Below are 14,907 nucleotides of genomic sequence, written 5' to 3' on the forward strand. Positions count from 1 at the left end.
AAAGGTGTGTCTTCATCCCTTCTATCATAATTATTCCAGGTACAATCAGGTTTTGAATTTCAACTTTTAAACCAGCTATTCTTAGTTAACTTGTGCTCTGCAGAGCAGAGAAACTGAATTCTTGACATACCATCCAGAATTAAGGACAGAAAGTTGCAATACAAGCTCACAGTTGCAAAAATACCAAATATACAGGACTTATGCAGCGACAGAATTGAGTTCACACATAGAATTAACAGTCTCCTTTTGCTTATATAACGGTCTTCAATTCTATAACACTCTATTTTTTTCTTTTTGGCAACCTTTAAAACATAGAGGAAAAGTAAGTCAAAGCAGAATAAACAGTTAGCTTGTCTTTTCATTCTTCTTGCTAAGATCAGCAAAGCCCTTTCATATGAGTCCCATGCAATCTCTTCTCACACTCCCACCATGTGAACTTTTTACCTGTACCTCAAATTTCATAAAGAAGTAGAATAGGACAGTCTATCACATATAATTGTGATATTCTCACTATAGAAACACGAAAATTCATAGATCTGTCTCAGGCTGTAGAAGTCCTGACTAATCTAGTGTCTTTCTATGGTGCAGTGTGTCAGTGGACAAGGGATGTCATCTGCACAGACTTCTATAGATGTCACCTACATAGACTTCTGTAAGGCCTTTGATACAGTTCCCCACAGCATTCTTACCTCTGAACTGGAGAGATATGAGTTTGATGGATGGATTGTGAGATGGATAAGGAACTGACTGACTATGTCCAAAGAGTGACAGTCAATGGCTCAATGTCCCGATGAAAAACAGTAATGAGGAGATGTTTCTCAAGAGTCCATGCTGGGACAATTTCTACTTGATATCTTCATCAGTTATGTAGACAGGGGGACTGAGTGTACCCTCAGCAAGATTGCAGATGTCACCAAGCTGAGTGGTGCAATTGATAGGCCACAGGGAAGGGATGTTATCCACAGGATCCTTAACAGGCTTGACGATTGGGTCCATGCAAACCTGATGAAGGTCAACGAGGTCCTGAAACTTTGCTGGGACAATGTCCAATATCAATAAAGACTGGGGGATACAAGTTCATTGAGAACAGGCCTCAGTCCCTCATGTACCTCTTTCCCTGATCCATTTAAACCAGATCCTTTTAGAGAGTTGTGTAACCATAACTATGTTGTTCTTATGATGCATCTGCATTCCAAATTAGGGGTTTAGAGTTAATTTTATTAAAAAGTCAGTATATCAGTGTTCCATCAACATTAGACACCACAATAAATTAAAGAAATATATTCTGTCATATGCAATTAAAATATTTTAAAAATCCATAGATCAACATATTTACTGCCAGAAAGCTAGCAATGCTCTAAATAAAACCAATTCTCCGGCATTCAGTTGAGCTTTCACATAATACTGCATCTGTTTTTCAGAAACAGGCACAACACCCAATTACCAAGAAAAAAAGCCTCTTAGAGGGCACTACTCTTCTTATGGAATAAATTTTAATTTAAGTGTTCATGTCATCATATAAGCTTATTGCTAGGAAAGAAAGACTTCAACAACTATACACACACCTGTGGAAGGTAGAAGAGCACATGATGAAATTACGCAGAAAATAATTAAGCCATTTTAATTTGCATTAAAAAAAGGTTATACTTTCAAAATAATGTTTCTACAAATCACCCTTCTAAAGCATCTAAATTTAAATAACCTTCTTCTCTAAAATCTCCAAGATCATTGTTGTCAGAACTTCTAATAAAAATATCAGAGAGAATCAAGTCTTGACAAAATGCTGTCACCCTATATGGTTGAAAACTGAAGAGTCATTCTTGTGACTGTTGGAGTGAATTCTTAATGAATAAATTACACCAGTGTAGGGATGACCCATGTATCTGTGGGTTGGAAGACAGGGTTGAACAGGCAGCAAAAGGAGTTTAGGTTGTTACAGACCTGTTTGCTTCCAACAACTTCATTGCTTCTAACCTCTGGAATTTGCTGTTTCTTCCTGAAAGATAATGAAGGGAACATATGCTGAAAAATGAGTCTGCTGCTTCCAGCAATATCAGCTGGAAATTCTCTCTTCCTGCAGAATGGTCAATATTGTACACAGTAGAAGAGATAGAACCATACTACTTGCTTCTGTGAAGTCATTATTTAATTTTAACCCTCTTATTCCTGTTTCAGACACCATATAAGCATCCTGTGTGGCTATATTTGTGCTGCTCTTGCATTTGGGTACATATCTGAGTTCAGATGATCCCCTGCTGACATAGATTTCTGTTACATCAGAACGTCACAAGGTTTTAAAAATGCCTAAATGAAGAATGCAATCTCCAAGAAGAAAACCAATGTATGATTCAATTGAGAGTTACTTCTTATTTTATTTGGCAAATAATTTAAATATCTCTTTCTTTTTCATTATTTTATCAACTACAGTTACAATTTCTGGGGCATTTTATTTTCAGATCTATCTTTCAGATTGCAAGGCTGAAATAATGACCCCACTGGAGCCTAAGATAATGTTGTCTTCAAACAACATCTACATTTAACCCTCACATTCTTTTAATGTGTCTAGTGATGGCTACTGCTAAGCAAATTGTAGATGCTTAACAAATACATAGATAATAGTAGCTCACAGTAGCTATAATTAGGGTTCCTGAATGCATATCTCAGCCGTGCTAATTTTTATAGCTGTTTGTCCTTGTTCTGGTGGGGATAGAGTTAATTTTCTTCCTAGTAGCTAGAACAGTATTTTGGATTTGGGTGAGAAAAAGTTGATAGCACACCGATGTTTTGGTTGCTGCAGAGCAGCACTTGCACTAAGACAAGGAGTTTTCAGCTTCCCATGCTGCCCTCCTAGCGAGGAAGCTGGGGGTCCATGAGAAGCTGGGAGGGGTCACAACCAGAACACTTGACCCTGACTGTCCAAAGGGGTATTCCCTACCACATGGTGTCATGCTGAACAACAAAAGTAGGGGAGTTGGCTGGAGGGGTGATGGCCCTCTGCTCAGGGACTGATTGGGCATTGGTCAGTGGCTGGTGAGGAATTGCATTATGTATTACTTGTGTATTCTTTCATGACCAGAGTTTATTTTTTTCCCAAATCTTCGTTCACGAAGCCTGGCCATGTTGATTGATTGATTATATTCTTTCATTATCATTATTTTCCCTTCATCTTCTGTCTTATTAAACTGTGCTCATCTCAACCCAGAAGTGTTACCTTTTTTCCAGTTCTCTTCCCCATCTCACTGGACGGGAGTGAGTGAATAGCTGGGTGGTGTTTAGCTGTGTCTCAGGTTAAACCATGACACTGGTGAACTATTCTGCTCAAATGAATAATCTCACTGAAGCCAGAGAGACTTGGAGGGGGCTGAATTTAGTGTATCACACATGTCTCTGTAGAGCAGGAGCCACTGCTTGTACAACAGAACATTCCTAATGTTCCCCAGGACCAGCATGGAAAAATGACTTTTACAAATCACTAGATGGACACAGAAAAATGACTTAAGGATGTGACTCTCACAGACCTGATTTCCTGTAGGTTGCAGAGGAACAGTAGTGCAAGCACTTAGAATAAAAGCTGTCTGTTTCTCTAGCCTTTGGAAAATAGTTTTGGACAATTTTCTTTTTGCTTGCGTTTTTTTCTGGAAGAGGTAGTACAGAAAGATAATTATCACCAAAATATCTGCAGGTTTAAACATTTAAAACACTATTTTGGTGATTTTTATAAGGTCTAACTACTACAGTAGGATACAGCTAGAGAAACAAGTCTTGCAGTTAGTTGCATTTAGTCCTATTAACAATTTGAAGACTGTTATACAGAAAATACACCAGTGATGTCAGTGTCCTTGTAATATTCATAAAGGTGCTGTCTAAGTTCAGCTGTAGTCTCGTATTTGTACCCAGGATCTTTTTTTTCCCCCTTACTGTTATTTTTGCAACTCTAAAACATGAATCATGAAGAGATCCTTTTTGCAGAAGCATATTATTATCCACCAACAGCAGCTCCTTACATTTGCCACAACATTCCCTCAAACCACCTATTGTTATGAGGGTGTTGCTGTTGGTTAAATGCTATTATACAAATAACATTAATCATATGTTCCTGTAGTTAATTTTAATTACTATCCTCTCTGCTTCTCTTTTCCTTTCCTCTGTTTTTTCCCCAGTAACCCTCAGCAGAGGAACTGAAGACCCACTGTTTCTGTGCCCTTTCTGAAGACTGAAGGAGGAACAGAGCAATCTCTCTGTGAGCTCTGACATCAGATAAAGGGGGAAAAAGAGGTGCTTTCAAGTAAGAGAAATGAGAATGCCTCATAAAAAACCCAGTGTTTTGAGATTTGATTTACAGAAGGAGCAATATTTAAAGCAGTATCTTAATTCATTAAAGCACTAAAGCTCACAGGATAGCTGCTGCTGAAAGTGCCCACACACTACCCAGATGGGACTGACTGGTGGGTTCAAAGGTTATTGCTGAGGAGAGGGAATGCTGACAAGCTGCACCATCACACTAAGACCCAATTCTCTAGGCTGCAAGTGGTCTGACTGCTCACAGTTCCCAACAATGGTCAACAGCTGGAGTCCTTGGGCTCTCAGCATCACAAATGACACTTTTGAAGAAAAAAGGAAAATCTGACAAAAGACAAGTAGTAACTCTGCACACCTCTACAGCATGAGGCAAATGTATAGGAAGAATCAGACTCTATTATCATCTGGGGTACACACATCCCCCACTTTCCTCCTGGGTGAATGATCTACTATATGGTCCCTATCCTTTTCCAAAATTAGACACTACCGTTACCTTTGGTCTTTTTTTTAAGTACATATTGAGAGTGACCACATCTTCTGCCCTTTGTCACCAGGGGAGTTTTCTCCACACAAGTTAATTCTATACTGAGTAGATCTACCTGTTCCAATGCTCTTGGAAAACCCAGGCACACAAACACTGACGGTGTGATTCACTGTGTCTAAGAGTCAAAATCTATGGGCTAGTATCTCTTGTATCCTTTTATAGTAACTTGTCTGATTAATGCTACGCCTTTTTCTTTTTTCAATAAATAATGAAGAGGCTCATTTTTACTCTTTGATTATGAAGTGAGACTCAGATGGCTGGCTTGAGATACTGATATCCCATACGAAGGCTGTCCAGAGTGGGACAGAGGCATCCTATGCCTTGGCTGTGAATACCAGGCATATCTGAGTGTTCCTCCACTGGCTAATGTGTCCAGCACCATGGGCTATCAATATGATGAAGGATTCAAACATTTATAACATCAGTGATTACCATCAAATTATTAACTAACATTACAATATTACTGTTACTGTCTTCTCTCACACTCTTGATGTATCCTCAATTTGTTTCTTCCACACTGAGATGCTTTCAGTATGTTGACAACCGTGACATCTGACCAAGAGGTCAGAGTGAAATCAGTGATCAGTTCCTTGCAGAATGTTATTTCTTGAGGGAAGATAGCTTTCCGCAGATCAGACTGAGAACAAAGCCCTCTTTCTCTGTGCTTTGCCTCTTGCTGAAGTCTGTGCCCCTGCATGCCCACCTCCCATGCCACCTCCAAGTTCATTCTTTGCTCAGAGTGTTTATAAGGCATTGGGGCTTGGCAACCTTGGAAGGTTTATGGATACAACCAGGTACCTTAATTTCCTTTCTGAAGACAGTTCAGGACTATGATTTCACACGATCTCTCCTTCAAGGTCTGTAAGGTTTTCTCCCCATCTTGCTGCTCAGCATTCCAGGGGAGGTGGCTGAGGAGTGAGGCATGCATTCCAGCCTGAAGACCATCCCAGCTATTCTTGCCTTTGTCATGTGCAGATAGTGAGCTCAGGCTGCTTGTAGCTCTGATAACAGTTAGGGATCTGCTTAACTCCGTTTTAAAGGTAAGGAATGAGCCCAGTTTTCTGGAGGAAAAGTCCCCTTCAAATGATCAAGGTGGATTTTTAAAGCTTGGTTTTTTTGAATAAGAAACATTTATTAGCTATCTTGGTGCTAAGATATGGTTAGGCAAGAGCAGTGACTAGTAGAACCAAACTGATAAGATTTTGATTTTTCAAGCACAGAATGAATATTTATTGATAAGATATAGTGGAGTTGGTATAATGGGGATGAATTAAGAGAGCAGAAGAAACAGAGTTACTTTTTTCAAAGATCATCCATTCTCACACTCATTTTTTCCACTTTGTAATTAGTGTGAGAACCTGCTGCGCAAGGACTCTATCCCAACTTCCTTCACCTACTGCACTTAGCAGATCTATTCCACTCCTGGCTCACCTGCATCCATTTACTGAAGCATCTGTACAATCAGATATTTCTCCAACCAAAATGCTTTCTGAAATCATTGTGGTGCCAAGAAAATGTTTGGTACAGAATGCTTCTTCATAATGCTGATAGCTTCTTCATAATGCTGATAGCTTCTTCAGACAATCTAATCTATTAATACCTTAGGTTGATAGTTATATCTGGAAATGGAATACAGCCTCTTTGAATATATGCACATATGTATGTTTGTATATATGTATATATGTAGTCCCTTACCTAGATAAGGACAAAAGTCAGCCAGTTCCCACATTACCCCCAAATTGCCTGGTTCCAAACAAGCTGTTGAAAGTACTGGGAATCAAGTACTGGAAATCAAGGTGCTGCTCTCACAAACGATGTGCTACAAGAAGCAAAATTGTCCTACGAAAATACACTTTGTTCTTTTACTAGTATATTGTTCTATAGTTTCTTTTGCAATTATGTTTCTAATATCGCTCAATTTTATATAATATTTTATATTCGATCAAAAATTTTGCTCACCAAAAAAATATAAGCATGCATAAACTTTCAAAGGTGATGGACTAGCTAGATGTGATCCCCTAACTCTGGCCTTAATTATTGCACTCTCGACACTTCAAATTTTAGTTTATCAAGATAGACCAATCTTGAGCTACTGTCACAAATATCCAGTTTGCTTAGAGGCTTCACTCTAAAAGATGTTCAGCCCAAACTGATCCTCCTTTAAGTACGAAAAGTGCAGGATGATTTAATGCATATAAACTTTCAGCTAGGTGCAATAAAGTCACAGTGTGTCATGTGCCATTGTCAAATCTCTGTATTCAATGAAATGTTTACCTTTTTCAACAAGACAGGTGACCTTCTCCTGGCTGGCAGTCTCCAGCTCTTAAACAGCACTAATCTCTTGTAAGGAGTTTGGAATAAATGCTCCATTTCAGCTGTGTGTCTCATCAGTCTGCATGGCAGGCTGTGAATATGAAAGGATAAAGCTGTGGTGTTAAGGAGTAAGCAAGGAGAAAGGAGGCTAACCTGTTTGTGTGCACACTAGTGATTTGATCTGTACTGACTGTGCAAGTTTCGAGCTGGCTTCCTGCCAAGTCCCCGAAACTCGACAACAAGGACCTGCCTCCCAGAGAGGGAAAAGAAAAAAAACCAAGCAGCCAAAGCTATAGCAAATATATATATATATATATATATATATTACATATGAGACAGATACACAAAAGGAGAATACCACACACAGAAGGGGGGGGGGGGGGGGGAAAGGGGAAGGGAGAAGGACAAAAAGGGGCAAGGACCGAACAAGCCAACCAGCCGACCGAAGGCAAACTAGCAAAAATCTCACCACTTCCCTTCGAACAGGCAGGATGGCTAGACACGGCCCAAGGCTCTCCCCTCACGCGTGGCAGATAACGGTAGTCACTGTAGGCCTCAGCTCCAGATAAACCAGACCAAAACAGGGACCCGCCGTTCTCGAACCTCGCCGGAGAGGAAGAGAGCAAGATGCCTCCCGCTGGCCTTATTTATACCTCAAGTTACGTAAAGGAATAGCATGGAATACTTCCGTGATCACTTTTCTAGTTCCTTCCTGGTTACAAGTTGGTCTCCAGGAAGGCCTAGAGTGAAACCACCACATTCTCCACCCCTTATTCCATACTATTTCTTTACGTAACACCTATGTCTCACGTTCGTCTACATCCCGCGCATATATATACACATTTGCATATATATATATATATATATAGTTCTTGTTGGTCTCTCGGCACAGTTGTCTCGTCGTTGGAAAATCAATACCGATGTCAGTTCAGTCCAGATCTTTGGTCTCCTCAGTCACCATTACAGTTCTGATTTATGGCTGTTTCATCACTGGACTGTCTCATCACCGGATACCAGCAACAGCTTAGTTCAGGTCTCTCTCTCATCTGGTGACTGGCTTCCTGTAAAAACACAACTTAGGACATACAATTAGTTTTTCCCCAAGGCTAAGTTTCCTTGAGGCACACACTGGATGACTCCATCCTTCCTCATTACCCACCACGTATGTCCTGGCCCTTGAGCAAAGACAATCCCACGAATGGGTTTGTCTTGGCCTGAGGCAGGGGTAACCCAAACAGCTTTCCCTAGCATTCCCCTCAAATGGATTGCTGGAACTTTATCTCCATCAACAATGTGAAGGGATTCTGCCTGTGCAGGGCCAGCTCGATTGACAGAACCCCTGGTGTTAACTAGCCAGGTAGCCTTGGCTAAGTTCTTGTCCCAGTTTTTATAAGTCCCCTCACCTAATAACTTTAGAGTGGTCTTCAATAATCCGTTATATCTCTCAACCTTCCCAGCAGCTGGTGCATGATATGGAATGTGGTATACCCATTCGATACCATGTTCCCTCGCCCAAGTGGTGACTAATCCATTTTTGAAATGAGTCCCGTTGTCCGACTCAATACGTTCTGGGGTCCCGTGTCGCCACAGGACTTGCTTTTCAAGGCCCAGAATGGTATTCCGGGCCGTTGCGTGGGGCACTGAAAAAGTCTCTAACCATCCCGTTGTTGCTTCCACCATGGTAAGTACATAGCACTTACCTTGGCGGGTCTGTGGCAGTTTGATATAATCAACCTGCCATGCCTCTCCATACTTATACTTATCCCATCGTCCACCATACCACAGGGGTTTCAGTCTTTTCGCCTGCTTAATAGCGGCACAAGTCTCACAATCATGGATAACTTCAGAAATGATATCCATGGTTAAATCCACCCCTCGGTCTCGTGCCCATCTGTGGGTGGCATCTCGGCCTTGATGACCGCAAGCATCATGGGCCCATCGAGCCAGAAACAGCTCTCCCTTCTGCTGCCAGTCTAGGTCTACTTGTGACACCCCTATCTGTGCAGCTCGGTCCGCTTCTCTGTTGTTATTATGTTCTTCATTAGCTCGCTTTTTGGATACATGGGCGTCTACATGGTGGACTCTCACATTCAGACTCTTCGCTCTGGCAGCGATGTCCTGCCACAAGTCAGCAGCCCAGATGGGTTTTCCTCCACGCCTCCAGTTCATCTTCTTCCATCGCTCTAACCATCCCCATAGAGCATTGGCTATCATCCACGAGTCTGTGTAGAGGTAGAGTCTCGGCCAACCTTCTCGTTCAGCAATGTCCAGGGCCAATTGGACGGCTTTGAGTTCCGCAAATTGACTCGACTCGCCTTGACCCTCAGCGGCTTCTGCCACTCGTCGGGTGGGATTCCAAACGGCCGCTTTCCACTTCCGGTTCCTTCCTACAATTCGGCAAGAACCATCAGTGAAAAGGGCATAACGCCTTTCTTCATCTGGCAGCTGATCAAATGGCGGAGCTTCCTCGGCTCGGCTCACTGGCTCTTCTTCTTCTGCCAGACTGAAGTTCCCACCTTCAGGCCAATTGGTTATGATTTCCAAGATGCCGGGGCGATTCGAGTTCCCGATTCGGACACGTTGTGTAATCAAAGCCATCCACTTGCTCCACGTGGCATCGGTGGCATGATGCGCAGGGGGCACCTTCCCTTTGAACATCCAGCTCAAGACGGGTAATCGGGGTGCCAGGAAGAGCTGTGCTTCAGTACCAATTACCTCTGAAGCTGCTCGTATACCTTCATACGCCGCTAAGATTTCCTTTTCCACAGGGGTGTAATTGGCCTCAGAACCTCTGTAGCTTCGGCTCCAGAAACCCAGTGGTCGCCCTCGCGTCTCGCCAGGCACCTTTTGCCAGAGGCTCCAGGAGGGACCTTTATCTCCAGCTGCAGAGTAGAGCACATTCTTTACATCTGGTCCCATTCTAACTGGTCCAAGAGCCACGGCATGTGCAATTTCTTGCTTGATCTGCCTGAAAGCTTGTTGTTGCTCCGGACCCCACTGGAAATTGTTCTTTTTACGGGTCACAAAGTAAAGAGGGCTCACAATCTGACTGTATTCTGGGATATGCATCCTCCAGAAGCCTATGGCTCCCAGAAAAGCTTGGGTTTCTTTCTTGTTTGTGGGGGGAGCCATTGCTACAATCTTGTTGATGATGTCTGTTGGTATCTGGCGTCGTCCATCTTGCCATTTCACCCCTAGGAATTGGATCTCTCGGGCAGGTCCCTTGACTTTGCTCTTCTTGATAGCGAAACCGGCCTCGAGGAGAATCTGGATGATCGTCTGTCCTTTTTTGAAAACTTCTTCTGCTGTATCCCCCCATACAATGATGTCATCGATGTACTGGATGTGTTCGGGAGCCTTACCCTTCTCTAGTGTGACCTGGATCAGTCCATGACAGATGGTTGGACTGTGTTTCCACCCCTGGGGCAGTCGATTCCAGGTGTATTGAACGCCCCTCCAGGTGAAAGCAAACTGTGGCCTGCACTCTACCGCTAAAGGAATGGAGAAAAACGCGTTGGCTATGTCGATGGTGGCGTACCACTTTGCTGTCTTGGACTCCAACTCATATTGGAGCTCCAACATATCTGGCACGGCAGCACTCAACGGTGGCGTAACTTCATTTAAACCACGATAGTCCACAGTCAGTCTCCACTCTCCATCGGATTTACGCACAGGCCAGATGGGGCTGTTGAAGGGTGAATGGGTTCTGCTGACCACCCCTTGGCTCTCCAACTTTCGGATCATTTTGTGGATAGGGATCACAGCATCTCGGTTTGTCCGATACTGTCGTCTGTGTACAGTTGTTGTGGCTATTGGCACTTCTTGATCTTTAACTCGTAGTAATCCTACAATGGAAGGGTCTTCTGAAAGGCCAGGAAGGGCAGACAATTGCTTGGACCCCTCTTCAATCACCGTGGCTACACCAAAAGCCCACCGGTACCCTTTCGGGTCCTTGAAGTATCCTCTTCTTAGGTAGTCCATACCAAGGATGCAAGGGGCTTCTGGCCCCGTCACAATGGGACGCTTTTCCCATTGGTCTCCCGTCAAGCTCATGTCCGCCTCTACTACTGACAATTCTTGAGACCCTCCTGTCACTCCAGAAATAGTAACAGTCTCGGTACTCTTATACTCCGAAGGCATTACAGTACACTGGGCTCCAGTATCTATCAAGGCCTGGTATCTCTGAGGATCCGATGTGCCAGGCCATCGGACCCACACAGCCCAGTAAACCCGGTTATCTTCTTGGTCCCTCTCCTTCTCCTGGCAGAAGGCAGGGCCCCTCTACTGGTCTTGATCAGAGCATTCGTCGTCAGAGTTTGACTTTGACTTCTTAGACTTTTTGCCATTGTCGAAGTGGACCTCCATCTTCTCGTGTTTCGGCGATCGCAGTTTCTCTTCTAAGAAATCTCCATCTACTACATAGACAACTTTTTTGTCAGTCTTCTTTCGCTTCAGCTCCCTCACTCTAGCTTCAAGCTTAGAAGTGGGTTCACCATCCCACTTCTTCATGTTTTCTCCTTTACTACGAAGGTATGCCCATAGTTGGTTACGTGACCCACGCTTAGAGTTCTCTTTCCTTCGACGTGTGAATGACAGGGATCGTGAGCAAGATCGAGACCAGGATCGAGGTCTAGGCCGAGGTCGTCTTTGTCGGTCCCGCCGTGATCTTCCCATTGGCCTTTCTTGGTAATCTCTATACCTTCTGTCCTCTCTGTCTCTAAGGTCGTCCTCATATCTGGAATATTCATAATCTCTCTCCGTTCTTTCCCTATCGTAGGTGCGTCGGTACAGGGGATTGAAGGAGTCTTCCATATTTTCCTCGATGGTTCTTATCCAAGCACACATAGTGTCCACGCTTGGTTCATCCATCTTTGGATTATATACGGGTATCAAGCAGGAAATATATGGTTTAGGGGCACCTTGAATTACCTTTTTCCACATTGGTTGCGTGCAGGGAACATTCTCAGGAACTTGGATATCATAATAATCTGGATCAGAATAGATGATCTCCAGCATGGCCAATTCCCGTAGGTATTGGATGCCTTCTTCCGCAGTCCTCCACCTTCTTGAAGAACTCTTCAGGGACTCCTTAAATGGGTATTTCACTCTTACCGCGTGGAGTATTCGGAGCCAAAGACTGGACGCCATTTTCTCCCTCCCCATTTCTTGCTCTATCACAGGGTCTCGAGCAATGGATCCCAACTGTCGTGCTTCATCACCTTCAATTACATGACTATCAGCTCCCTTGTCCCAGCATCGCACCAGCCAGGTGAGGACTTCTTCACCAGGCAAGCGCATATAATCTCTCCGTAAATCTCGAAGCTCTCTTGTGGTCAGTGATTGTGTAATTTCGCTTTCTCGCATAATTTCTTGTCCATCTCTCCCACGTAGAATCTTTTCCACCTCTCTCTTTACTCTTCCACTCCTACGTGGGACTGCTCCCACTTCCTCCCTATATCTCTCATGTGGAGGTGGAGACTGAGCATGCCGTGGGGATAAGCTTCTATATTGTTCACGCCGCGGAGATGGTTTCCTATGCCGTTCATACCGTGGGGATGGACTCCTATGCCATTCACGCCGCGGAGATGGACTTCTACGTCGTTCATACCGTGGGGATGGACTCCTGCGTCGTTCGCGATACCCAGCGGGTGGAGGTAGTGAGTAATCTTTCACGTGGTGAGATAAGGGCCTCTTCCTCCAATCATTCACACCTCCAAGAGAAGGTTGGGTCTGGAGGGGTAGGGATAATTCCCCCTCCAATTGAGGGGGATGCTTTGGCTCCTTCTTTGCGTCTTTTGTAACACTGAATGTGTAGTCAGGATATAAATCATCAAGCGACAATATACCACCGGCCGTTTGTACTGTTGCTTTCTTTTCTCTTGATGCTGTTCTGTATTCCTTTGGGCGTGCCCCTAGTTCTCTTGGACGTGCTCCTTCCCGTGTAACCGTTTCTTCCTCTCTGGTACCTGCTTCTTCTCTTCCAATCGCTCCTTCCTCAGTCACAACCACTACTTCCTCTCTCGCAGTCGCGCCTTCATCACTTGCTGTTGCTCCTTCTCCCATTGCTGCCGCTCCTTCGTCCACTACATCTTGAGTGAATTGGATAGGTTCTTCTGTTCCTTCTTCTTCTTCTTCTTCTTCTCTTTCTTCTGTGCGTTCTGGTTGGGGAGATGAGTCTGTAAGTTCCTTGATCTCTCTTACCCACGTCTTCTTCTTCTTCACAGGGGCAATGATGACCTTCCGGTTCTTAGCTTGAGTCCCGGTTCTAGTGGGCTTAGTAGAAATGGCATTGACTTCAAGTTGTGTTTGGACTCCAACTTCTGTGGACCTAATAGGGACATCACTGGTTTCAAGTGGCGTGGTTTGGGTTTCTGTGTCGACCTTAACCCTTTGAAGGTGGTCTATGGCAGCTCGATAAGCATTAGCCAGGCCCCAGCACAAAGCGGAGAATTGCATATTCGGATCTTTGTAGGAAAAACACCCTTCTGCCAAACAGTGGGCCATCTCACCAGAATCAAACATTTGTTCTGGTGTGAACTCCCAATTAATGGGGGGTGACACATGTCCTACTAATCTACCGAAATCTTCCCAAGCTCCATGCCACCCGGGGACTGGCCTGTCTGCAGCCCTTTCCAAAGTTCCAGCGAGTCCCTTTGAGGTGTGATCTTTCCTACAAGAGGGAAGGCAACGGAACCCCATTCTTCCAAGTTTAAGTAGCACTTCCAGTACCTTTATCAATGACAGTACTGTTGCAATAAGATTTATATAGTAATTAGAGCCGATTTTAACCATGGGGATTTCCTTTACCAAACCTTCGATGTCAAAATTAAAGGATGGAAGCAATTTGTTCCATCCATCCTCAAGGTCTGGACGTCTCCCTATACGGTAGCCTAACACAGGTGTAAAGGTGGCTAGAATTATAAGACAAATTAATGAAATAGCCATTGTTTTTTGTTATTATTTCTTCTTGATCCCAAAACAAACCTTTGTTTATATAAACAAAGTTTCCTTGGCTGCTTTCCCAGACTCTGGCAGTGTTCCCAGACCTGTTCCCAAAACAATAGATTGGTTTTGCAAAACAACACCGAGCTTGGCTGTCTTCCTGGAAAAACGTTTATCAAAACAAGCCAAACTTAACCAAAATATCCCACTTCTGACACCAAAAAATGTTGTGCAAGTTTCGAGCTGGCTTCCTGCCAAGTCCCCGAAACTCGACAACAAGGACCTGCCTCCCAGAGAGGGAAAAGAAAAAAAACCAAGCAGCCAAAGCTATAGCAAATATATATATATATATATATATATATTACATATGAGACAGATACACAAAAGGAGAATACCACACACAGAAGGGGGGGGGGGGGGGGGGGGGGAAGGGGAAGGGAGAAGGACAAAAAGGGGCAAGGACCGAACAAGCCAACCAGCCGACCGAAGGCAAACTAGCAAAAATCTCACCACTTCCCTTCGAACAGGCAGGATGGCTAGACACGGCCCAAGGCTCTCCCCTCACGCGTGGCAGATAACGGTAGTCACTGTAGGCCTCAGCTCCAGATAAACCAGACCAAAACAGGGACCCGCCGTTCTCGAACCTCGCCGGAGAGGAAGAGAGCAAGATGCCTCCCGCTGGCCTTATTTATACCTCAAGTTACGTAAAGGAATAGCATGGAATACTTCCGTGATCACTTTTCTAGTTCCTTCCTGGTTACAAGTTGGTCTCCAGGAAGGCCTAGAGTGAAACCACCACATGACATAAA

General features: G+C 43.9%; 1 protein-coding gene across 1 annotated transcript; it reads right to left on the reverse strand.

Annotated features, from left to right (window-relative positions):
- Positions 1-7,848: 7,848 nt before the first annotated feature.
- Positions 7,849-11,830, reverse strand: LOC127466878 (uncharacterized protein YagA-like). Its single transcript, XM_051778229.1, has 3 exons — positions 11,716-11,830; positions 8,560-9,225; positions 7,849-8,217 (listed from the first exon to the last, which is right to left on the reverse strand). The coding sequence occupies exons 1-3, from the start codon at positions 11,828-11,830 to the stop codon at positions 8,186-8,188; spliced, it is 813 nt and encodes a 270-aa protein (XP_051634189.1). The 3' UTR covers positions 7,849-8,185.
- Positions 11,831-14,907: the final 3,077 nt, after the last annotated feature.

Source organism: Manacus candei, unplaced genomic scaffold (genome assembly GCF_025592945.1).
Source record: "Manacus candei isolate 608988 ecotype Guabito, Panama unplaced genomic scaffold, ASM2559294v1 h1tg000011l, whole genome shotgun sequence".
Classification (NCBI taxonomy): Eukaryota; Metazoa; Chordata; class Aves; order Passeriformes; family Pipridae; genus Manacus; species Manacus candei.

Bases quoted from the DNA above. Each gene is read 5' to 3' on its own strand.
- LOC127466878 (XM_051778229.1), bottom strand. From the start codon at position 11,830: ATGGGAAGATCACGGCGGGACCGACAAAGACGACCTCGGCCTAGACCT. The intron at 9,226-11,715 runs GTGGGTCACGTA...TCCACCATGTAG, and splicing joins AAGGAAAGAGAACTCTAAGC to ACGCCCATGTATCCAAAAAG. The intron at 8,218-8,559 runs GTGAGGGGACTT...GTGTTTTTACAG, and splicing joins GACCACTCTAAAGTTATTAG to GAAGCCAGTCACCAGATGAG.